The sequence below is a fragment of the Vombatus ursinus genome, unplaced genomic scaffold, assembly GCF_900497805.2.
Source record: "Vombatus ursinus unplaced genomic scaffold, bare-nosed wombat genome assembly UNPS02014784.1, whole genome shotgun sequence".
Classification (NCBI taxonomy): domain Eukaryota; kingdom Metazoa; phylum Chordata; class Mammalia; order Diprotodontia; family Vombatidae; genus Vombatus; species Vombatus ursinus.
This window is the reverse complement of record NW_020954562.1, coordinates 16,013,192-16,038,956: the sequence shown is the minus strand read 5'-3', so window position 1 is coordinate 16,038,956 and position 25,765 is coordinate 16,013,192. Positions and strand designations below refer to the sequence as shown.

At 38.2% G+C, this 25,765-nt stretch overlaps 1 protein-coding gene across 1 annotated transcript in view; it reads right to left on the bottom strand.

The window, feature by feature from the left end:
• Positions 1 to 25,765, bottom strand: part of LOC114046495 — a 140,995-nt gene that overhangs the window by 65,242 nt on the left and 49,988 nt on the right. Inside the window, exons 11-13 of the mRNA XM_027866820.1 lie at positions 24,245 to 24,351; positions 21,590 to 21,701; positions 17,007 to 17,106 (exon numbers count right to left, since the gene is read on the bottom strand). Coding sequence (XP_027722621.1) covers positions 17,007 to 17,106; positions 21,590 to 21,701; positions 24,245 to 24,351 — 319 coding nt within the window. The remainder of the gene's footprint in view (positions 1 to 17,006; positions 17,107 to 21,589; positions 21,702 to 24,244; positions 24,352 to 25,765) is intronic.

The window sequence follows — 25,765 nt, the reverse complement described above, 5'->3', positions numbered from 1 at the left end:
ACACACACACACACACACACACACACACACACACACACACACACACACACACGGCAGCACTTTGAAGATAGGGTCAGAAAGGTACAGGTTGGGGGGAAATCAGGAGCTATTGTGTTAGCCTTGAAATCAAATTCATTGTTATGAGAACTGAAGTAAATCCATGTTATCTAAGCTATCTGTCAAAAGACAGACACAAACAGCTGAGTAGGTTCAAGAAAATGTCTTTATGAACTATAATTATAACAGGGAAGATGTATATAATGTTTTAAGGTTTATAAAATACCTATATTATTTCATTTGATAACAATAGTGTGAAATAGGTGCTACTATTATCCCCTGTGAAATAAGTGCTACTATTATCCCCATATTATAGATGAGAAAACTGAGTCTGAGAGTAGTTAAGTGACTTGTCCAAATTCACACAGTAAGAATCTGAGACAGGATTTTAACTCAGGTCAGCTTGACTCCTGAGGCAGCTAGGTGGTACGATGGATAGAGTGCCAGGCCTGGAGTCAAGAAGACTCATCTTCCTGAGCACAAACTTACTAGCTGTGTGACCCTGGGCAAGTCACTTAACCCTATTTGCATCAGTTTCCTCATCTGTAAAATTAGCTGGAGAAGGAAATGGCGAACCACTCTACTATTTTTGCCAAGAAAACCCCAAATTGGACAAGAATGAAAAAAAAGTGAACATTGAACTCCCTGGCTCCATGTCCAGCACTCTATCTATCCTGTCATTTAAAACTGCATAATACTGATAAAAGATATAAGACAAACTACATTCAAATTGTCTACTTACACTTTATGGTCATTCATGAATAGGTTAAGTAAACTATCATGGTGAGGTCCCCCTTTGCTTGCTCTGTGGCTTGCTTTCCTGGCCCTTCTAGAAACCTGAGCAAGAGCCTATGGGGAATGTGGAGGCAGTCATGTTCAACAATCTCCACATAGTTAAATTCAGTCATAGATGACCCAAGAACCTAGGAAAAAATGATGATCACTTCGGGCAACCTAGGCTGATACAGTTTTGTGACTTTAGGCAAGTCATGATATCTCTCTGAGCCTCAGGGTTTATAAATAATAAAGGGGTTTATAAAATAGATCTCGAAGGCCCCTTTTCAGCCCTGAGATCATAAATAGCAATCTGAGAGTTTAAATTAACTGATTATTCTGTTATACGTAATGACATTACTTTAAAAAAAATCAGTGATAAATATTGTAATACGGATAATTTTGTTCAATAACCCCAACTAGCATTATAAAGTAAGGCATAAAAGGGTAGATGTATTCCTGCCAAAGCTGTTTGCTCTATTCCTGGAGGACATCTAACATAAAGTCCAAATGTAAGAGAGATCCACTGTCAGCCCTGCAGATGTTCCTGTTATAATGATTACATTAAGACCTAAAACATTGCAGTGTCCATGATGACTTAAAAGAGTTTGACTTAAGGATTCACAAAAGAAAAACCAATTAGATGAAGAGCATCCATTGTCCAGACTGTGATATGCACTTGGATGTATAGCCCAGAGAACTGGTCCATTAATACATGTATCTTAGACATACACTGCACATGGATAATGAACTAGGGCAAGAAACAAACAGGAAGAAGAGAGTAGTCTGGATTATCTCTGGGAAACTGTACAATGCTTTTAAAGCCTTCAAGTTTCTCCCGGAAACAGAGGTCAGCCTAGTTTTTTGAAGAACAGTATTCTTGTAGTGACATTGTATGGCTGTGTTTCACGGAAGATCACAGTCTTGAGAAAATTAAAATTGAGAGTCACCCAACAGGCAATGGTGAGGTGCATGGTGGGGGTGAGCAGGTTCCTCTAACATGGCACTCATGAAGAATTCTGCAGAAGCAGCAGCATAAAGGGTGCTACTTGAAAAATGCATGACAAAAAAAAAGAAAAAAAGGACTGATCTTGGAGTAAGAGTGAAGGACATCCAGTGGATGGAGTGCCGGGCCTGGAGTCAGGAAGACTCATCTTCCTGAGTTCAAATCTGGCCTCAGACACTTACCAGCTGTGTGACCCTGGGTAAGTCACTTAACCCATTTGCCTCAGTTCCTCATCTGTAAAATGAACTAGAGAAGGAAACAGCAAATCACTCCAGTATCTTTGACAAGAAAACCCCAAATGGGGTGATGAAGAGTCAGACACAATTGACACACTAGTCAGACACACAACTCAGGGCTTTTTTTGTTGTTTTATTGATTGTCTAGACTTACCAAAGTGATGAAGAAAAATGTTAATAATGAAAATTAAACTTAAAAGTCCATCCCAGACACTGGTCCCCTCTCTTTACCCCCCCCAAGAAAGCTGATTGTTAAACATTTACCAATACACCTGTGAATATATGGGTTGTGGTCTGTACCCCTGATGAGAGGATTCAAACGAATGAGATCACAGAAAATCATTGCTATGGTAACCATCCAAAGAACCAATCTCAGTATTTTGCCAGGTTATCTTGGCGTGCCCATGACATTTCATAGAAAACGAGAACTGAAGAGTTGAAGGAACTCACACAAGAACATCAAACTAGTTGGTGGCAGAAATGTAATGTGGCTCACTCAGCTCTTTCACCTTTGGTCACTGTACCACACGCAATACATTTCATACCTAACACGGTCTAATTCCTTTCAAATAATTAAAGCAAAGGCACATAAAGCAAAAAATGGATTTCCTCAAGTTCTTTCTACTTTATGATGTTTTTCTTAGCTATGTGCAATGAATTAGGGGAAAGGATGCTAGGAAATAGAATTCTATTTAACAATCAGAATAGCTAATTAAAATATCCAATTGATATGTAATTGCCAGTGTTTCTTAAGCAGCACAGTATGGCCCTAGCTGAATGAGCTATGAAAGGAGAAAGAGAAGATCTGGATCAATACCCCAAAGAAAGCAAAAGGGATTCAAACATCACAAGCCGCACCCAGATAGAGGAGGATGGGAAACATTGTGTCAGCTACTTTGGAATGATTGGTTTCTCTAGGAACCAAGCCAAAAGAGTTTACTTTTTAATTAATCATGTACAGTACACCAGATAGCATCCTTGGAGATAAAGTAAACATTTTTCAGAACTCCATCAATTTTTGAGGCCAGGCTTCCTTAATGGATTTTTTTTTTTAAGAAGCTTGACTTCTTACTGCTTCCTGACTCAGGAATAGCTGCTCTTTTTTTTTTTTTTGGTCTAGCCCTTTGACTCTATATTCACAAGTCATCTTTTTTTGACCAATGCTCAGAGGACAGAAATACTTTTTTAAAAAAGGCCAAACCAGTTGTAAAATATTACCTGGAAAAGAGATCAGATATCTTGATAGCCTTGAGAATCAAATATCAAATCATCTTTTGGGGCCCTTAAAGACCCTCACAACCTGGCCCCTTCCTACCTGGCCAGTCTTCTTACACTTGACTCTTCCCCATATCCTCTTCAGCTACAATGGCCTACTGGCCATTCCTCAACACAACACTCCATCTTGTGACCTCATGCCTTTTCACTGGCTGTACCTCACACCTAGGATGTTCTCTCGCCTCATCTCTACCTTTTACCTTCCCTGGTTTCCTTCAACACTCAGCTGAAATCTTAGAAGGCCTTTCAAGGCCCCCCTCCATTTTACTTTTATTAATTTCTACTTACTCTGTATATATATATTTTATGGACTTCGTTACTGACATTTTGTCTCCCCCATTAGAGTGTGAGCTCCCTAAAGGCAAAGACTGTTTCAAGTGTCTAAGCACATAGTAAACACTTAATAAATTCTCGTCAGTCAATCGACTGATTAGCTAACTGAGGTCCAAGTACTCCATCTGATTTTCTTCCGCCATAATTCTTAGAAAACAATAGGGAAGAGGGTCAGAATCAATACTTACTGTCAGGTATTGACTGATATACCAAATCACAGACTATGGGGAATTTAAAAAGTGAATGTGAAACTTTAATTTAAGATCTAAATACAATAAATGAGAGAATGAATGAAAAAAATGCTTATTAAGCATTTACTGTGTGAAGTAATCCTTGCTGTCAAGGAGCTGACACCGGAATTGGGGGAAGCAACGTGAAAAAGAGAGTTCAGCTAAAAGATATTGAAAGCAAGCCATGGAAATGCAGTGAAGGGAGTGGATGGCAGGGCCCAGAGGTCCTGAAGTTATATATATAGTTCAAATAACAATGCTTGGAAACTGGAGGAATGAGGTGGGACAGGTGATAAATAAGCCTGGAGGAGGTTAAGAGGTTATGTCTCGGCTAGGCAACTGATAAGACCTGCTGGTCCTCTATCTCACTATTTATTGACTCCATCTCAACCAAGTTGTGAAAGCCTTCAAACAGCCTAGGTGAAGGAGGAAGGCAAAGGTGGGGAGGGTACCTCCAGGGCTGGTAAGTTTTCTTACTTACCAGGTTGTCCCAGACAAGTCCTGGGACGGCCTGGGGCTGGAGGAGGAGGGAAAGAAGGAAGAGTGGTGAGATGGAACTCATGGCTAAAATATTCTCAATGGAATCTATATTATTGTTCAATAGAAAAAGATGTTAAGAAAAAGATATTAGCAAGCATGCACATAGAAGGTTCACATCTTTCCCTCCTTCCCCCCTTCCCCTCCTCCCAAATCCAAGCAGTTTGGAGTGTTTTGCACAGTCCGTTACCCCGTCCTTCTGCCCTTAAGAAGAAAAGGGAAAATGTTTATAGAAAGGTATAAGCAGCTCTTGCTGAGAGACAGAGAGAGAGAGATAGATAGATAGATAGATAGATAGAGAGAGAGAGAGAGAGAGAGAGAACGAACCATGAGGCAGGAAGGTAAATGGAGCTTCTGGCATGGTACTCATGAAGTGGGTGAGCCAAGCATCTAGGAGGAAGTGAGCCCAATGCCAGCTGACCTTCAAGTTCTGTAGGCAAGCTAGGAGCTGTAGAAGCTGTAATGCTCTGGGAGTGCCATGAAGTGGGTTGTAGAGCTGTAGAACCAAGAGCTAAGAGTTGGGGACACAGACCAAAAAAGAGCACCAGAACAAGAGAGACCTCAGATCCTAGAAGCGTGGATGACAGTGGATCAGACTAGGGACCCAGGAGAGCATGAAGAAGGTTAGGACTTGAGTGGTGAGGACAGGGAATCTTATATTAATGAATGAATGAATGTATGAATGATTGAAAAAGCATTTATTTAGCACTTACTGTCTACCAAGCATGGTACTAATCATTAGGTATACAAATACAAAAGGGCAGCCAGGTGGCACAGTGAATAGAATGCCAGGCCTAGAGTTAGGAAGACCTGAGTTCAAATTCAGCCTCAGATACTAGGCTGTGTGACCCTGGGCAAGTCACTTAAACCCTGTTTGCCTCAGTTTCCTCATTTGTAAAAGGAGCTAGAGAAGGAAATCGCAAACTACTCCAGTATCTTTGCCAAGAAAACCCCAAATGGGGTCATGGAGAGTTCGATAGAACTGAAAACACTGAACCACACACAAATACAAAAGCTGAAATAATCCAAACCCTAAGGGAATTTGCATTTTAATGAGGGAGAAAACACCTAAGAGTGGGAGATGACAGGAACTGGAACTCCCTGGAAGGTGGGCCTTAATTATTTCTTTGCTAACTATTTTTAGATATCAGTCCCCTTTTTATTCTATCCACACCTTTGAACAAATCTGTTTTTGTCTAAAGGCTTAGTCTTTGACGTTCCTTAATGTCTGCCCAGAAATGAAAGGATCCTAGGGACTCACCAAAGTCTCCAGTTTCAGAAAAAAACAAAAAAGAAACCACTTTCTAGACTGTACCATTGCCTCAAGCTATCATGTTAATTTGTCTTCTATTTCATATCCAAACTCCTAGAAAAAAACTTTCTACATCCACGACCTCCATTTCTTCTCTCATTTACTTCTGAACTCTTTGCAGTCTGCTTTTCAGCATCATCAATATAATGACAATGAAACTCTTCTCTTCCCAGTCACTAATGATCTCAATTTACAAATCTGATGACTTTTTCTCAGCCCTCATTCTCTACAGCACTTGCCACTGTTGACCACCCTCTCATCCTGGATGCACTTTCCCCACTGGGCGTTCATCCATAGCTCTCTTGGTTTTCCTCCTGCTGACCAACTCTTTCTAGTCTTCTTTGTTGGTTCTTCATCTCCATCATGCCCTGTAACTGTGGGTATACCTCGAGGCTTTGCAAACTTGTATTTATTTACTGAAGGGTAGGCTCACATGATTTAATTATCATCTCTATTAGAATGACTAACTCCCAAGTCTAAATACGCAGCACTAAGGTCCCATCTGAGCTCCAGTCATTATCTTTCCTGTAAAAAACACTCCCATTTGGAACTTCTCTTCTCTCAAGGGCCCACCGTCCTTCTCTTCACTCAGCTTTGCAACCACGGCATTATCCTTGACTTCTCCCTGTCTCTCACCCTTCATATCCAATAAATTGCCAAATATTGTCTTTTTACCTCCACAATGCTTCTCATATTTGTCCCCTTATCTCTATTCCTGTGGCTATCACCATATTACCACTCTAGTTCCAGCCTTTATCAGCTCTCATCTGGACTATTGCAATAGCCTCTTAATTATCATCCCCACTCCCTATCCTTCTCCTCTCTATTCTGTCCGCCACATAGATGCCAAAGTTATTTTCCTAAAATACAGGTATGATTATGTCACTGCCATACCTAATAAACTTCACTGAATTCCTATTGCCTTTAGGATCATCTAAGTTTTGTGTTTAGCTTTTCAAATTTTCAGAAGCTGGCTCCAACCTATGCTTCTAATTTTATTAATTTATAATACCTCCTTTCCAGCATTATATGGTCCAGTCAAATTGGTGTTTTTGCTGTTCCTCATACCTGACATTGTTCGTGCATCATTGACTTTGTACTGGTTGCTCTTTCCCACATCACTAGAATCCCGTTTCCTTCAAAATTCTGGTCAAACATCCTCTTCTAAAGTCTTTCCTGATTTCCCTGTTTACTAGCACCCTTATCCCTAATACCCCCCACCCAATTTTTGCCATTTATTTATTTTGTACAATGGATAGAAAATTGGACTCTGAGCCAGAGACATGCCATATACTGGCTAGGTAACCCTGTCCAAGTTAAGCCACCTGTCAGTGCTCAAGGCAACTGTTTAAGACCATAAGATACAGAGAAGGTGCCAAATGACATTTGTAGAAGGAGCTTCCTCATCCACAAATTCCCTATGTCAATGATATCCCAGAACCAATCCCTCTCCTTATATTTTGTAGATATTTACTTGAGAGATACTTTTGTGTGTATGTGTGTGTGTGTATGTGTACAATTTGTTTATCAGGGGAGGCAACATGTAAATATATGTTTATTGATTACATATAATATATTATGCATCATAATTAATTATAATATATTATATAATCATATATTATGATAAATGTATAATTACATTATATATTATTATATAATATTATATAACAATATATTATGTATTATAATTATATTATGTATGTTATAATTATATATCATACATATATTATGTATTATAATTATAGTATAAATTAATATTATATTTATATACTACATAAAATATATAGATGTTTTATTGTTGTTGTTCAGTCATGTCTGATTTTTCATGACCCCATTCATAACCTCATTATAGGGTTTTCTTGGCAAAGATACTGGAGTGGTTTGCCATTTCCTTCCCCAGCTCATTTTACAAATGAGGAAACTGAGGCAAACAAAGTAAGTGACTTGCCCACGATTACACAGTGTCTGAGGCCAGATTTGAACTCAGGTCTTCCTAACTCCAGGCCTGGTGCTCTATCCACTGACCCACCTAGCTCTATGTGAGTGTGTATATATATGTAGATATGTGTATACATATATATATATACATATATACATATATACATATATACACACACACACACACACACACACACACAGATATATAGTCTCCCCTGATAAACTCCTTGATGGCAGAAACTATTTTTTTTTTTTATCTTTATATACCCAGCCACTAGTGCAGTACTTAGCATACAGCAGGCACTTAATAAATGCTTGCTGACAGACTGATACAGAAACACTTTAAGAAATTAGATTTTTAAAAGTTCTGACAATATAATAACAAATGTTCCCAAGGAGAAAGCAAAGGGGGAAACATTTAAGGAAGTTACTATGGCTATAGAAGAATCTATTCGATGAGATTGGATTTTAAAAGGACTAGTATAAAGATGAAAGGCAAGGCATATAACTAAGGATGAATACAAAAGAGCATCAGAAACTTGTAAAAATCACCACAACTTAGGATGAACAGACTTGTAAAAAACAAACAAACAAAATAGGAAAAGACAATAAAAAGGAAATAATCAAGAGAGGGAAGGCAGTAGAATTAAGAGGGATTGGGAGTAGCTTCCTGTGGAAAGTGGGATTTTAGTTGGGATTTGAAGGAATCCAAGAGTTTTAGGCATGGGTGACAGCCTGAGAAAATGCCTGTAGCCAAGAGGCAGAGTGTCTTGTTCGAGCAACAGAAAGGAGGCCAGTGTCACTGGATTGAACAGTACAAGAAAGAGTGAAAGGTATGGGAAGACTGGAGAAGTAGGGGAGAATTAGGTTATAAAGGTTATAAAGGGCTTTGAATACCAAACAGTAGATTTTGCATTTGACTGGGAAAGTGAGAAGGAGCTAAGGTGAGAAAGACCTGTGCTTTAGGAAAATCACTTTGGTGTCTGAATGGAGGATGAATTGCAGTGGAGAGAATCTTGTGGCAGACAGACTAATCAATCAGCAGGTTATTACAATAGTCCAAGTGGGAAGACAAAAGCATAGTGACAATGTCAGAGAGGAGAAGGCGGCATATTGCAAAGGTGAAATCGACAGTCCTTGGCAACAGATTGGATAAGAGGAAATAGCAAGGAGTCAAGGATGACATCTAGGTTGTGAGCTTGGGGAACTGGGAGGATGGTGGGGCCCTTGACAGTAAAATGGAAGGAAGTTTTGAATTGAGGAGAATTTAGGGGGAAAGATAATGAGTTCAGTTTTGGACATGTTGAGATTAAGATGTCTACAACACATCTGGTTTGAGATATCTAAGGAAGTGGTGATTATTAGAAGCCTAAATAGGTTCACTAAGAACAAATCATACTTGATTAATCTCATTTCCTTTTGTGATAGGGTTACAGAACTGGTAGATTAGGGAATATTTTATATGCAATTTATCTTGATTTCCAGCAAAGTATTTGAAAAAAAAAATCTCATAATCTTGTGGAAATGTGGAAAAATAAGAGTTAGATTACAGTTAGAAGTTAAGTGGAATGATTGTTGGTTGAACTATAATTCCAAAGAATACTAGTTAAAGGATTGATGTTTACATGGAGGGAGGTCTATAGATTTAGGCTGTAACAGCTCCTAGAATGTGATACTGTCCATTCATCTCTGGAATGCATTTAATTAGACTGGCAGATGATACAAAGACCAGAAGGATAATTAATATGGTGAATGAAAGAATCAAGATTCAGAAAAATAAGCTGGTGCATGGTGATGGTGCATGCCCAAAATCCACACTATAGGGAGGCTGAGACCGGTGAATCACTTCTATTTGGGAGTTCTTAGCTACAGTAGGGCTAAAGCCAATCAGTTATCTACACTAACCATTGTGGTGAGCCTCTTGGAGAAATATCCTAACAGTCTGCCTACAGAGAAGCCTTAAATATTAAATCAGGAGCCTAAAGAGCCTAATGGTCCCAAGTTAGAAATGGAACAGATACAAGCCTCAATGGCTGGTGTACTTCCATCCTGGGTTAGATAGGGAGATCCAGTCTCAAAATAAAAAAAATTAAAATTAAAAAAAAAAAAAGACCTTGACAAGATGGAAAGTCGAGCCAAACCAAAATGAAATTTAATAGGCTGTCATTCACTTTGGTTTAAAATAAACTCTACAAGTAATAATAATAGCTAACATTTATATAGTAATTAAGGTTTACCCCTAAGTTGAGCATTCTATTCACTATGGTAGGATAGTTTTACTTCCTTTCTCCCTCATAGCCTGGGCAATATATTTCCCTTGCCTAGGGTCACACAGCTAGTAGCTGTCAAGTGTGTGGTCTGAAGCCGAATTTGAACTCAGGTCCTCCTGACTTCAGGGCTGGTGCTCTTTCCACTGTGCCACCTAGCTGTCCCCAATTCTTATCTCTTTATTTCTCTATCTACCTTCCTTTCCTAAGGGCAGCTGGGATGGATTATTCAAATTATCTGAGGCTGCTTTGTGAAACCTGTGGAAAAAGACCATGGTACAAGAACATTCAGTTTTACATTGTGTCACGAGTCTTTCAGATACATAAAACAGTTAAGAATCCTTTAGGAATAAATCTCTTTTGTGACATATATTATTGTTAGGGAAATCATAGCTGTCTATAGCACATCTTTAACCCAATAAAGATCTGGAGTTGACCACAACTAAAATACTTTCTTAGGTTAGTTATTTCTGGCAACTAGTGAATAACACTGTATAGCTGTGAACTTCTCCCTTAACCTTAGACTGACTGAGGCTGAGGAATCAGAAACTCAGGAAATAAGAGAGGCTACACATTGTGGGAGGTGGAAGAGACATAGCAACTTTCCCTTGCTACAGCCCCTTCCAGGGCAGTTATTACAGCTCATTGAGACCACAGGTTCCTGGCTGGGAGGACTTCATACTGGTGGGTATTAATACTTTTATAGGCTAAGATGTGAACCTGATCCCTTTCCATTAACTTGTAAGTAAAGTTACTCACTTTTTCAGCCTTATAAATCTGTGTAAGTGGAGATGGTAGCTTAGCCTTGGGGAATGCCAGCAACTGCCATTCCTGGACTATTCTGGCAATGAGCTAGAGAAGTGAGAGGTCCCCAAAGGGTACCTGAACCCTTCATGTCAAGAAATAACTTCTGACACAAGGCTGACCCTACTTTTGACATTTATCAGCAAATTAAATACTTATATATCAGCTTACTATTCCTTAGAATAGCATTGTCACACCTTTAACAATTCAACTTACATCAATTCACAAAAAAGCACTGGTATGTACCACACACTGTGCTAGACACTAGACATACAAAGATGAATGAAAATAGTTCTTGACTTCGAAGAGCTTAACATTCTAGGGGAGGTTGAAGGATACAACAGGTACACAGAGAAGTCAACACAAAGTCCAAGCAAAGATAAGTACAAAATAAGATTTTTTGGGGGGAAGCAACAATTGGGAGATCTGGAAAGGCTTCAGACTCAGAGCACAGAAAAAAAATAGAGCATGTACATAGAATGTTTCAAATTAGCCTTGTGACTACTCACTGACCCTCTTCTATAAAGTGAACTTCAAGTCAGAACTATGACTGGAGTTGTAGATGGAAAAAACCACTGGGAAGACATGATGAGGGGGCTCTCTTGCTATATACAAATTCACATTTTGCAAAAGTTCAGGGAGTGAAACCTTAAAGAAGCCACTTAACTTGTCAAAATACAAAATTGAGCTATTCTTGCATAATCACTTCAAAGCTTTGCGAATCATTACAACAGAGTCTGAATTTCATCTCAATCTCACACAATACCCAATTTAAATTAAAAAAAAATCTATATTAAACAGTTCAACCAACAAATAGGCAGGTTAGGCTGTAATATCAGAACGACAGTGGAACTAATAGAAGTGCTAGGCTGTAACTTGCAAACCTGATTTTATTTTCTTTTAATGGGAAGGACAGGACTTTAGTTGTTGTTTGTACAGAAGGTAGATAAGAAAGGTTTAAAGGGTATTGGCTTTCTTTCTCCTTAAACAATTCAATTCAAAGTGGTACAAAGAAATAGAATTGATGAACATATATGGAACTTAGGCAGACTAGATGATTTTTGCCTAAATGATATTCTTTAAAAGTCTGCAAATATCATCTGATTTTCATAAAGACAGCTGAAATCTGAATTTAGGACCAGCATAACCCCATTTTCACAATGAAAGTGGCAATATCTCCCTCTATCAGCTACTAAAATATGCTATGTAAATTTTATATAAATCCTCATAAATGAAACAGTCCTCAGTGGCAGGAATTATAAAGGCATTAATAAAGGGATATTTCCTGAAATAAAAGGATTTGCAATTCAGCATCAAAGTTTTTTGTTACTCAAGGTTTTTAGGTAGGCCAATGAGTCTTTTACAACATGGCTAATGTGAAAATGTACTTTGCATGACTTCATATGTATAAGGGGTGTCATATTTCTTGCCTTTTCAATGGGCAGGAAAGGAAGCTTAGAAAGAGGGAGAAAATTTGAAACTGAAAATAAAAATAAAAAATTAAAGGAAAAAAAATTACATCCCATGGCACCAGGTACAACAATTCTAAATATATAGCATGTCTTCAAGATATGCGTACTGAGGAAGAAGACAGACAGAGACATGAGGGATTTCAATTTTGTTCTAAGGAAGACTTTCATGACGACGGAGGTTGGGGTAGAGGCAAAGAAGCTGAAAAAGCCTTTGGAGAAATTTTATAGGAAGATGAATAGTTAATTGAGGCCTGCTTCCTTCAAGGTAAGGGAAAGAATCACAACTGGATAACCTCTCAAAGTCCTTCCCCCCAAGGCTAATCAGTAAGCCCATCAATATTTAACAGTATTTTAGTACAATTTATTTCCTTTGTAATCTTATGTATTTTATTTTAATGTATTTAAAAACATTTATCCTGAGAAGGGGTCCATAGGCTTAACTAGAATGCCAGAGGGGTCTATGACACATACATACACACACACACACACACACACAGAGAAGACCCTCTGGCTCTAAAGTAATCTTTCTTAGACAAATCCCTTAGTAGTAGTAACCTTTATAATAATGATGATGATAACAACAGGAATGATTACTGGCATTTATCTAGACCTTTAAGGCTTTCACAAAGCTTTATATAGACTATTTCCTTTGAGTTTCACAACTCTGTAAGGTAGGTACTTAAGGCAATATTATTCCCTTTTTAAGAGGAGGGATTTGAAGCTCACGTGACTTGTCCACTGTTGCATTGAACTTTGGTCTGCCCAACTCCAAGTCTAGTTTGCTAGTTTTCTGGGGGCAGATACAGTGGATAGAGTGCCCAGCCTGGAGTCAGGAAGACTCATCTTCCAGAGTTCAGATCCGGCCTCAGACATTTACTGGCTGTGTGACTCTGGGCAAGTTACTTAACCCTGTTTGCCTCAGTATTCCTCATCTGTAAAATGAGCTGGAGAAGGAAATGGCAAACCACTCCAGTGTCTCTGCCACAAAATCCCAAATGGGGTTTTGAAAGAGTAGGACATAACTGGAACAACTCAATAACCTTCTGGCCTGACTAACAGCCTTGGTGGAGGGATTTTGAGAGGTTAGAGTTGGATTCCTTGCCTTTAAGCAAGACTTAGCTATCCCAGTAAGATGGGAATTCATCTTCTTTTTCAATTCCTCTGAAGTCTTTTTCAGTTTTTTTGCTCCTTTTCCAACCTCCACCATTGTCATGAAAGCTTTCCTTAGGACAAAATTGAAATCCTGTCTGTTCTCTTCCTCAGTATACATATCTAGTCACTACTTCGTGCTGTCTGTTTCTCCATAAAATCCAACACCAGAGAAATGCTTTGCCATGTTAATGTCAAATAATAATGTCTTTTAGTGGTAAGATGATAAATTTCCAAATTGGAAGATACTTTCTACACAATTTGTACATCTTAGGAGAGGGGATAAGGAACTCAAGATGACTAGTGTTTTGCATGTGAATTAATATTTCACTGAATAAATTCACTTTAAAAAGATTCTAAATACTTTGCAGGTGTGAAAAATGATCTTTTATGAAAGATCATTATATTGAAGATTCAGAACTTCTCCCAGCCCTCTTCTTTCAAAGTCCTGACTTTAAGTGCAGTTTTTCTTCAGAAGGACATTTCTGATAATGGGATTACATTGAGTCTCCTTATCCAAGTCAAAACCCAACCCAAGGGCAGAAGTAATTTAATCTAAAGTACAGTAGGTCCATTGTGTTCTCTTCAAGCTTGGTGGGGCTGGGGGGAAGAGACAGATTCTTCTGTCTAGATAGCCCAAGGCTGGGACTGGTCTGGCATGGTTGGAGGGTGGTCTGATAGAGGAGATATTTCCTCTGTCCAGAGATGAAATGATATTAGTCCCTGTTGAAAGGATATATAAACTGTGCACCCAAACCCCACAATAAGTCCAGTTTAGATTCCCTTAGGGCATCCAGTCATGGACTGCAACTCCCATACAATGCATGACCACCTATTTTAAGAGAAATAAAACATGGACTCAGAAACTGTAACCCTGTTTGTCTTTCTTAGACCAAACTCTCAGAGGTTGGCATTGGTAAAAATGTCAAAGAATGATTATGAAGCCCTGGCAAAAAACTGAAGACCAAAGGGTATACAAGTTGTACTGCTGATCTCCCCTACCACAAAAACTAGAAAAACACCAGTCTGGACCAGAGACTGTTCCTGCTTCACTGACTGGCCTGTCAGACAGTGCTTCATATCCACCCACCCCAGACATCTCAGACCGTCTTGCCATCCACCCTGTTGCTGCTCCCTCTCCCAAACTCCTCTCTCCCCTGCTTTCTACTTCTTGTTCTGGGAACAGAAATCAAGCCAATACTGTCATTTATTTCTTCTGCAAAGGGCATGACAATTGATTGCCCTATGGTACCACTCAACATTACTGTGACTTCCTCATTTCCTGGTCACCAGTCTTCTATATGGGTTGCATTCCTCAATGAAAGCTCCTTAAAAACAGAGATTTCTTTACTCTTGTTTTTGAAGTCACAGAATACTAGCAAAGTGTCTGGCACACGGGTACTTATTTGATGTTTATCATTCATTCATTCATTCATCACACACAGTAAATGCTTAATAAATGCTTGTTGAATTGAATAACCTGATGGAACTTTCCCATGTATCATTTTATTATATGGTTAATGGTGGCACTGGAATTAGAACTGAAATTCCCTGTTAATGATGCCTCTGAGAAAGGTAAATAAATAGCTCCCTTGATTACCATTATAAAGTTTTTTAAAAAATCGCACCTTTGATTTCAATAGTGTAGAGAGCTCACCTTGAGGAACTCCTTCTGCCAATACAGACTGGCTTTTGCTCTGCAATTTATACTCTTAGAAAGCTGCCTGGGGGCACAAAGAAAGGTTAAGTGATTTGTCCATGGTCAAACAGCCAATATGTGCCAAATGTTGGATTTGAACTGAGGTCTTCGTTAAACTCAAGTCAGGTCTCTATCCATTATGATAGGCTGCCTCTTGCTACAATATTAGTCCTAAAAAAATGACTATTTCAGTTTATGTTTTTAGAGCCAGTTATGATTAGAGGCTACTTATTGTTCTATGTGATCTGAGCAGCATTGAAAGATTCCCACCTAAAAAACCTTTCCACACTGACCTCCCCTGAACATGGCCTAAAATTCTTCCAATTAGACTCACTTCCCAAAGGCAAGATCTTGTTTCCAAAGGACCCGTTATAATGCATGAAGATTTTTCTGTAAAACTGAGACATTAAGCCAGGAAAACTCTGGCGTGAATGCTGAAGACTAGCCATCCAGGGCCCACAGAAATAAAAGATGGACCCACCTTCCCACTCTCATCCCATCCTCCTTGGGCTTCCTGTTACCATCTTTGTTCTAGATGTTAGGAAATATATTTCTGTCTTTCTGACTAGGACCCAAAGTAGTGGGATGAGAATTGAGACAGTATAGCGTAATCAGAGGATTTTAAAGTTAGAAAGGATTTTAGCAATTATCTAGTCTAGGGATTCCTCATTATTTTTGTCATGGGACCCCTTTGGCAGAAGATGAAACTTAGGGCCTGCTTCTCAAAATAATGTTTTTAAATACAGAAAATGCATTTGGTGCATTGTAAACAGTGCAGTAAGGGAATTAGAGTTTGTTTCCTCTTGGTCCTGTGAACTTGAAAATCTAAAAAGGAAATAAGCATTTATTAAGCACCTACTATGTGCTGGGCACTGTGCTAAGTAAGCGCTTTTTACAAATTATCTCACAACATCCCTGCAAAGTAGGTGCTATTATTATTCTCATTTTACAGTTGAGGAAACTGAATCAAACAAGTGCCCCTAATTATTAGGATATATTTCTTTGTTGAAAGGAAAGAGCTTAAGTTCAATTTAACCAACAGTCTCCTCTTTCAAAGAAATTTATCTGAACTCAGAATAATAAACTATACTTTAAATACATTAGTATATTTTCATAACTAGAATTAAAATTAAATTGCTGCTACTTTTTAGCAAAAATCATTGCCACCACCCTCCTTCCCCCTCACCCCCTAACACCCCCCACACTGAGGCAAGACATTATTAAATGTTTCCATAAGCAAATCAACAATTAGACTAATTTTAGATCCTAGTTCTACCACTTACTATCTTTCTGGGTTTGGGAAAATTCATATAATCACTCTGGACCACAGTTTTTCCATCTGTAAAAGGAAGACTTTGGACTAGATTCAATTGAACAACAAACACTTATTCATACTTAAATGGCCTCTGTGTTCCTTTCCAGTTGCAAGTCTATGATCCTGTGAACTAGAGTTTGTGTTTTCTTTCCTACTTCAGCAAAAGAGTGCAATAAATGTCTAAGATGATGAATATGGCCAAATGAAAGATTCATTGTCCAATGTGAAGATCATTTATCTAGAGTGAGAAACTGAAGGCAAAACAGGATTGAATAGCCATTCTTTTTTTCATATTATCTGTTAGCACTAAACTGAACATCTCAAGAAGGGGATTTACCCCTTCCTTATTTTTCTTCTTCTGAATACAGAGAAAACAAAACCCCTCTTATGGCTCTCCCTTTATGTCCCTCCCTCACATCCCCACCAACAAGTCTCCATTTATTCTCGGCTTTATTTTACCAGACACTAATATTACAATGTGTTCAGAAGGCTACCTAATCAACATTTTGAAGATGACAATGATATCTAAATAATAGCAGTTGACATTTATGAAGCCTTTAAGATTGACAAAGAACTTGAGATGTTAAAATGTGGATATCTACCCATTCCTGTGCCAGCTGGTGCAATTTCTCTTGAAAAGATTTCCAGTGCCTTCTTCTGTTTGTGTTGTACTGCAAGCCAGAGAACAACTTCTCGGGGGCCCTGTTTACAAATGTCAGAAATTACTGAGCAGGTCATCCAAGAAAGTTCCAATCACCACGGCATCCCACTCAAAGAAAATTGTTGCTATACTCTACTAAGTATAGATCCCTAGTTTGCAGGATTGTTATATTGTATGATTAATATAACAAAGGTAACAATTTCCTAAATAACACCTTTTGAATCCACAGAAATTAACCATATCTTAACAATAATGACAGCTAACAGTTACAATCATACTTTGAAGTTTACAGATCATTTTATATACATTGTTTTATTTGATCCTCACAATTCTTTAAGATAGGTACTATAGCTATGATTATTCCCATTTTACAGATCAGGCAACTAAGGCATAAAGAGATTTAAGTGATTTGCCCAGGGCCACACAGTTAAGCACTTGCAATAGAATTCACACCTTTATACCTTGAAACCTCACTCTGGCTGTAAAACAGGGATAACGTCACTTGTCTTCCCTATCCCACAGGGTTATTATTTTGAAAATAAAATTAAAACATTCCATTTTAGGTAATTTATCCAAATACACCTTCCACATCTGCTGATGAATTAAACCCTACCCAAATGTAAGTCATAATAATTTGAATAAAGTTGATAATTAAAGGCTCTTGCTTTTCACCTTTCCTTTCATATTTTGTTTTGGCTGTCTCTGCAGCCAATATGATAACCAATTTTACCTCACCCATTGTCTCTAAGATTTGATAATTAAGTAACCAGACCAAAACAAGGTACATGGAAACACTTAAAAACCAACTCAAAATGATTTATCTCCTTCCTTGAAGCATACTTTTTTTTTAAAGCTCCATCTCAACAAACTACATTAAGTTGGTTTCCAAGACATACTCTCAATGTAAATTACATACCCACTAATTACAGTCGTATAAATTACACCAATTAGAGTGCCTGGAAACTAAAAGAACACATATTTCTATGTAAAATAAAATATTTACACATTTACATCTGGTTCCTGTTTCTGGGTTTTATCAAGCATCAAATATTTCCCATACAGTTCTAAAGAGACCTTATGTTTACATCTGATCCTTCCAAAGTCCTTGTGTACAAAGTAACACACAAGAATCTCTTAACCTTTTGGTTACTATAATCAAATGAAAGGAATTTTAGATTCGTTCCCTTTATAAGCAAAATGTGTAACACGTCTGGGTCTTCTTAAATCAAAGTGCTCTAAAAATGAAATATTTTTAAAATATAGCCTTCTACAGAATAGAACATAGCTAGGTGCAAAATAGATGAAATAATCTGAAATGATATGATCTGTATTTGAATAGAGTAGGATGAAAAAGAAGGATTTATGAGAAAACAGAAAAGAACCGCATGGGATGAGAACATGAAGATGGGTTTCCATTTGTACCACTGGAACCTAGTACTGACACTGTTGAGAACAGAGCTATTGGAACAAAGTCTAACAAATGATTTCTTTGTTCTCTTCTACAACTTGATTAGTTATATTTCCATACTTTTAAGAGTTCAATTCATTTATTTTTAATTAGAAGCTTTTTATGTTTTAAAAAGTCACTTGATATTCAAATTAGCCTCTGATATTGATCTTCTTAGTGTTTTCCAAAGCACCTAGCCCATCTACAGGGAAGGCATTTGGTAGGCACCTGGTGAACAAATGAATGAATTCCTCTAGGCATCTTGTCAATTTTTTATTTCTTACTTCTAACTTGATGGAAATCTTCAAGATAAAAAGGAAATGAAATTAATTATTAGAGGGCTACTTTCATAAATATAACCTAGAAAAAATTCCTATATATGGACCTATGTGAATTTTGAAGCTTAAATTTTAAAAAATTTTAAGTCAATTAAAGATATAGAAATAAAGTTTATGAATGTTACCAGCTGCAATTTAAAAATAATAGCAGAGCAGAAGAATATGTGAAAACATAAAAGTTAATCTGGATATCCTACCACTGTTCCAATTCAATTCACCAAGTATTTATTGAGCACTTAAGGTATAGCAGGCACTGTGCTAGATGCTGGTCATATAAAAACAAAAATGAAACCAGGAATGTGCTGGCACCAGCTAGTAGGGCTCGTGAAAGTTGATTGTTAAATTTTCAATGTGAGTTTTTACACCTTGGAAATGGACAAATGCTACAAATCAAAACATGATTTATTGTTTTATTTATTTCTAGACTTAAGAAAGCGATGAAGAAAATGTTAATAATGCAGATTAAACTTAAGAGTATGCCATGCATACGCGCACACACACACACACACACACACGCACACACACACACACACATACATATATTTGAGATCCAGTTGTTAAAACTTTTCCAGCACATCTCTTCATGAAACCATCTCTACCCTCAAGGAGTTTACATTCTAATAGAAGAATACAAAATGTATGCAAGTAAGCACACTGTAAGGTAATGAAAGAGAACGTCCCAGACAAGTTGGTAAATACATTGAAACTCAATGGCTTCAATATAACAGTGGGAATAGGAAAAGATTTTTTAAAATGTGTGTGCATATATTGGAAAAGATCTTAGAGAGATTTTATAATAAGTACACTTATTGAACAAATGAACTGTTATCTGGAGTCTATAGGCATTTGAATGAAAGAAGCCATCCGCCCACGAGAAGCTCCCAAGGGCTCACGACAGTTGTTCTACTTTCATCTACTACATAGTGGTTTAATTCTACACTTGGCCTACCACAATCCATCTTCTCACCCCTTTCTCCTCACTGCCCCCGATGAATTAGATGTCATGGAAATGACAGTGAGGTTCTGGAAGCTGGCACCTCTAACTAAGATAAGCAATGTCAGTCCCATAGCATAGTACCTCTCACACCATTGGCATCCAGGTTCGTGAAGGCAGGTGTTAGCCCAGTGTCCCTCTTCTGCCCTGTCCACCCTTGGGACCTTTGCTTCTAGATGAGAAGGCAATTACAGGGTTAATTCCAGGACTTGTACAGGCAACAAGTTCCAGATTTCAAACAATATACAAGGGACTATCATGGGCCTGCCTGTACTGCTACTCGTGCTGTTAACCTCGCCATCGCCTGTACTGGTGCCAGGGTGTGGTCCCTTTGTACTCTAAGTCTTTTCTAAGCCAAGAGACCATTGCTGCAGATCCTGCCAATTATGCTAAATGTATTGGGCCAAGACTCAAAATGTGTTCTCTTCTGGCACAAGACGCACTGTGGGTTTTATGTATACAATCCAGCTTAACTTAAACAGCAGCATAGAGAAAGGAACAGGATGGATTGTATTTGTGTAGCACTTTGTGGGATTGTAAGTTGTTCCCCAACACATATACTCATCTTTTATTAACATCAATATTCTTCTGATAATGCTAAATGACTGCAAATTATAGAACACTAGAATATCTGAAGAACTAAGCCTACTGGTGACCCAGCAGAAGAATGGAGAGAAGTATGATGGGGGCCAGCAGGCTGTAGTGGATGATGTTCATGCAAGAGATGGCATGAAGAATATCATCAATGAAACATATGATCAGAAAAGGAGGCAGCCTTGTCATCTAGTGAGAGCAAAGGAGACAGATGGAGAACCTGAGGGCTACATTTGTGCCTATGGGATTTTAAAAAAAGTTGGAGGAAGGCATAGGGGCAGTTAGGTTGTACAGTGGCTAGAGCACTGGGCCTGGAGCCAGCAAGACTCATCTTCCTGAGTTCAAATGTGGCCTCAGACACTAGCTGTGTGACCTTGGGCAAGTCGCTTAACCCTGTTTGCCTTAGTTTTGTCATCTATAAAATGAACTGGAGAAGGAAATGGCAAACCACTCCAATAAGCCAAGAAAAACCCAAAAGAAGTCACAAAGAGTTGGACAAACTGAAAAAATGAGTAGGCGTTTAATAAATGTTTATTGAATGAATGAGAAGGACTATGCACAGAGCTTAACTGTGGTGATAAATGTAGCTTCTATGATCTCTTTCCTCTAATGACTGGAAATGTGCACGTAACTGGCAGGGATCTGAATGAAGTCTTAGTGTCTGCTCGTCTTTAGAATAGCAATCACCATAGTCACTACAGACTTGGAAAACATCAATATTTCAGGTAGAATTTTATCCCATTTCAATTTTAATGAAAATCACATATGTAAGATATAAGAGCCTGCCTAAAATCAGCCCCAATTATCTTATGCAATAAGAAGCTGAGAAGGAAAGAAAAGGCATAGGCAGGTAGGCAATATTCAAATTAAAACACACTTTTTAACAGAAATACAGACCAAAGATATTCATGCTACAAAAAAATAATGCTACAAAAGCTATTGCTGCAAATTCAAGGCTACTATAACAGTCAAGTGAATCTACATACACAACACTTTTATCCATGGAATTGATTCATTTTAGTCAATTAAACAGAAACAAGGAATGATTGCTATTGGTTCTATCAATGGACCTAGGACCCCATCAATGGGGGTACTTTATCGAATAATGCAGAGAATAATCTGAGTGCTACCAAGCATGTGAAGCGACTTACCCCACCTAGGCCAGCTTTTGCATGGGGCCCATATGTTTCTTCAGCTCCTAAAATCTGAATGTGAACGGCACTATAATCTTCCAAGCCCAGCTCTTCAAACATAAGGCGAGTTCTACCAAACAAAAAAAGTTCTCATTTTAAAAATACCAAAGAAACTATTGCAGAGCAGTATCCTCATCCCTTTGCTTGTGGTGCTTAATGAGGCCAGTAACCACGGTGAGTGACAGAGTCAGAGATGCCGCCCCATTTGGAGATACTTGGGAAGTCCATACCCCTCCTAATCCCATGAATTTCCATAGGTTCTTGCTATTTCTGGTGCCCCCCAAAAGTATAAACTTTCTGCCTCTGGCCCTGGTTCCTGGTTGGATTCACACTATTTCATCACTCAAAGATACTGGAGTGGCAACAGGACCAAGAAAAATAGTAAAATCAAGTATTCTGGCTGAAAGATGTCCACCAGATAACCTTCTGCCCCCTTGAAAATTGAAGATAAGGCTGGGGGGTGGGGGAGTTAAGGATAATCTATCAATCCATAGATAAATTTATTAAGTGTTTACTATGTGCCAGGCACTTTGCTACACCCAGGAGATACAAATAATCCCTGCTCTCAAAGAGTTTACATTCTGTGGGGGAGAGAAGTACATATAAAAATATACATAGCATGTATAAAGTTAATAAGTATGAACATATTGAAGTCATTAAATACAAGGACGTTTTGGAGCAAGGGCACCAGCAGTTGGGGGATAGAAAAGGCGTCTTGCAGAAGATGGTGCTTGAGCTGCATCTTAAATGAAGCAAGGGAGTTAAGAAGAGAGAGCATTCCAGGCATGTGTGGAATGGCCAGTGAAAAGTCAGAGAGACAAGAGGTGGGGTGTCATATGTCGAAGAACAATTTGCCTGGATCAAAGAGTGTGAGAGAGGAACTAATACCCAATGAGGTTGGAATGACAGGTTGGGCTCAGACTGTATAGGATTTTTTTTTTTTTAGGCAATTGGGGTTAAGTGACTTGCTCAGGGTCACACAGATAGTAAGTGTCAAGTGTTTGGTCTGAGGCCAGATTTGAACTCAGGTTCTCCTGACTTCAGGACTGGTGCTCTATCTACTGCGCCACCTAGCCACCCTCTGTATAGGATTTTAAAAGCTAACCAGAAGAGTTGGAAATCTATCCCAGATGCCATAGGAAGCCACTGGAGTTGATTAAATAGGGCAGTCACACGGTCAGAACTGTGTTTCAGGAAAACCACTTCAGTATCACTTTGTAGTACATGCTAAAGTAGGAAGAGATAAGGAAAGATGAATTAGGATGTTATTGCAATAACAAAGGTGAGAGGTGATGAGGACCTCAAATGTGTAAGTAAAAGAGATATCATGGAGGTAGTAATGGCAAGATTTGGCAACTGATTAGATACGTGGGATGAGTGAGACTGAAAAGTTGAGGATAATGGTGAGGTTGCCAACCTGGAAGACTGGACGGATGGGGATGCCTTTGACAGAATAGGTCAAATAGGTCAGCTTGGACAAGGAGAAGAGGAAACACAAAAAGTTCATTTTTAGATATGCTTTGTTTAACATGTCTCTGAGACAGCCCGTTTGAAATATGCAATTGAAAGAGGCAATTGGGATAAAGGACTGGCGTTGAGAAAAGAGACTAGGGCTAGATACTTAGGCATAGGAGTCATCTGCATAGCTAAACTCATGGGAGCTGATGCAGTCACCAAGAAAGAGAGTAGAACAAGACAAGAAGAGGGCCTAGGATAGGATCTAGTCAGAATAACTCCATAGCATTCTCTAAACATACATCCCATGGCATACAAATCAGGCTCCTTGAATTCTGTTAAGGAGATGGCATGGATGATTTATTAGCATTGATATGAGAAAGATCTCCTTGGTTATAAATGTGAGAGAATGGACTGTGTTACCACAGGAGATTGTGAAATGCCCATCTCTGAATACTCTTGAGGGAAATAAAATGGTTTTTGTGTAAATATAGCTCTGCTTTGAAACTTCAAGATAAACTAAATGACCCTTTTGGATTTCTTTGGCTGCTCCTAGAATTGTGTACAACCGTGCACCCATATTTTGTCTCGAAGAATGTGAACTCTTGGACTATGAGACGAAACATAGGTTTGTCTTCTCTATTGGGCTCATTCAACATAAAGGCTTCTGCTACATTAAATTTAAATGATCACCATTAAGTCAGGTGGTTTGATCTCCCAATTGGCTGAAGTAAAAGTAGTAGTAAAAAGACTCATGTCTCAAAATTTTATAGGGATGCCATGTTCCTTCATGCCAGAGTTTTAGAGTCAGAAGTGATCAGGCAGCTAGGTGGTCCAGGTGATAGAGACTTGGGCCTGAAGTCAGGAAGCCCTCTGTTCAGCTCTGACCTCAGATACTTGCTTTCAGATAATGCAGAAATACTAGCTGTGTGACTTTGGACAATTCAACCTCTGCCTCAGTTTCCTCAACTGTAATATGGAGATAATAACAGCACCTATCTCCCAGGGTTGCCAAGAAGATCAAATGAGATGTTATTTTTAAAGCACTTAGCCCAGTGCCTGGCACAAAAATAGATGATATGTAAATGCTAGCTATCATCATTAATTTTAAACAAACAAAAAAGAAAGAAAATGCATACCTCTGCATCAGACACCAACCTTCTCAAAATACTTTCAGCTGTCCGCCTTCCTTTTTCTGTGGCTCTCGGCCCTCCTATTGGACACACAGCAGTTGCTCTGAAACCATCCAGGTAAGAAGCACTTATCTATTGGCAAAATGTTATAAGATTAAGCCAAGGGACTTAATAATAAATATCTAATGGCAATAATAATAATAAGTAGCTAATAATAAAATATCACAGAATTGTAGTACAAAAGCATCTTTGGTTTATTCTAATAAAAAAAGAAATGTTTTCTCCTAAACAAACAGCGGGTCTCAAAGCTGGAAAATAGTGGCGTTGGGGGGATAAAGTATCTGGAAGACCATAAGCCTTAAGGGCCAATGTACCAGATTCTGAAAATAGCCATGTAAAGAAGAGCTAAGCCCCACACATGGAACTGATCTATTTGGAAAAGGGTCTACTCATCTGCAAAACAAAAATTAGGCACATAAAACTGCAGAGCTTCAAAGGCTTTTAGAGATTAGCTAGAAGATGATACAGACAAAGGCTACATTAAAAGTTAATTAACAGTTAAGCATTAATTTTTAAAATCCCATTTAGCTAACAGCAAAAACAAAAGAATAAAACCAAAAATTTATAGAATGTTTCCATCAATTAAAAAAAGTGAACACTAAGTCTGATTAACTTTACTGCTGAACTCTTGTTTTTTAACTTAGTAAAGGTTTTATATGTTCATTGCTTTTAAAGATCTAAGAAAATCAAGCTTTCCTCTTTACTTGGTCCAATTATGTCTACCACTTTGTAAATAATCTCATTACTTTACAAAAACCTTAATATACATTGATTAATTCATGTATTGCATATGCTGGTTGGAAAGGGCCTTTCAGATACACACACTATGACCACTATAGGGGTGTTATTGCTGAGTGTAAAAAAAATATTTCACAGACCAAGACACACATGAACATCTATCACTTAAACTAAATCGTAGAAAGCAATATTAGAGCTGAGGTTCCAGGTTGCAAATATTAAACTTAACTCTGCTCTATAATGATAGCAAAATCTTTACTCTAAGACAATCACACTGAACAAAGTCACAATATCCCTTGGAAGATATTGAAATTCTTTGGTGTTTATTATAAAGGTACTGAAGAGCAGTTAGTTCCAATTTCTCTAGAAGAAGGATACCTTTCATTGAAATGAAATCAATGAAATGGTTTTCCATTGTATCCTTAGTATATATTCAAGCTGATGAATGTTAGATGACAACAATTCAATTTAATTCAGTAAGCATTTATTAAACATTTACTACCAGGCACTGTGCTAGGCACGGGGGACGCAAATATAAAATGAAAAATAGCCCCTGCCTTATTTATAATGAATTAGAGATATGCCCATTTAAATGGTGATTTGTGCACTACCTAGGACATTTGGGCCCTCGAAATGTATTTTTGCAATGATGGTTTCATATTGGGAAATGCATAGACATACATAATCGTTACACATCAAAGTTGTCCAAGTCAATTTTTTAAAAGTCTCTATGTCTGTTCCCTCTCCT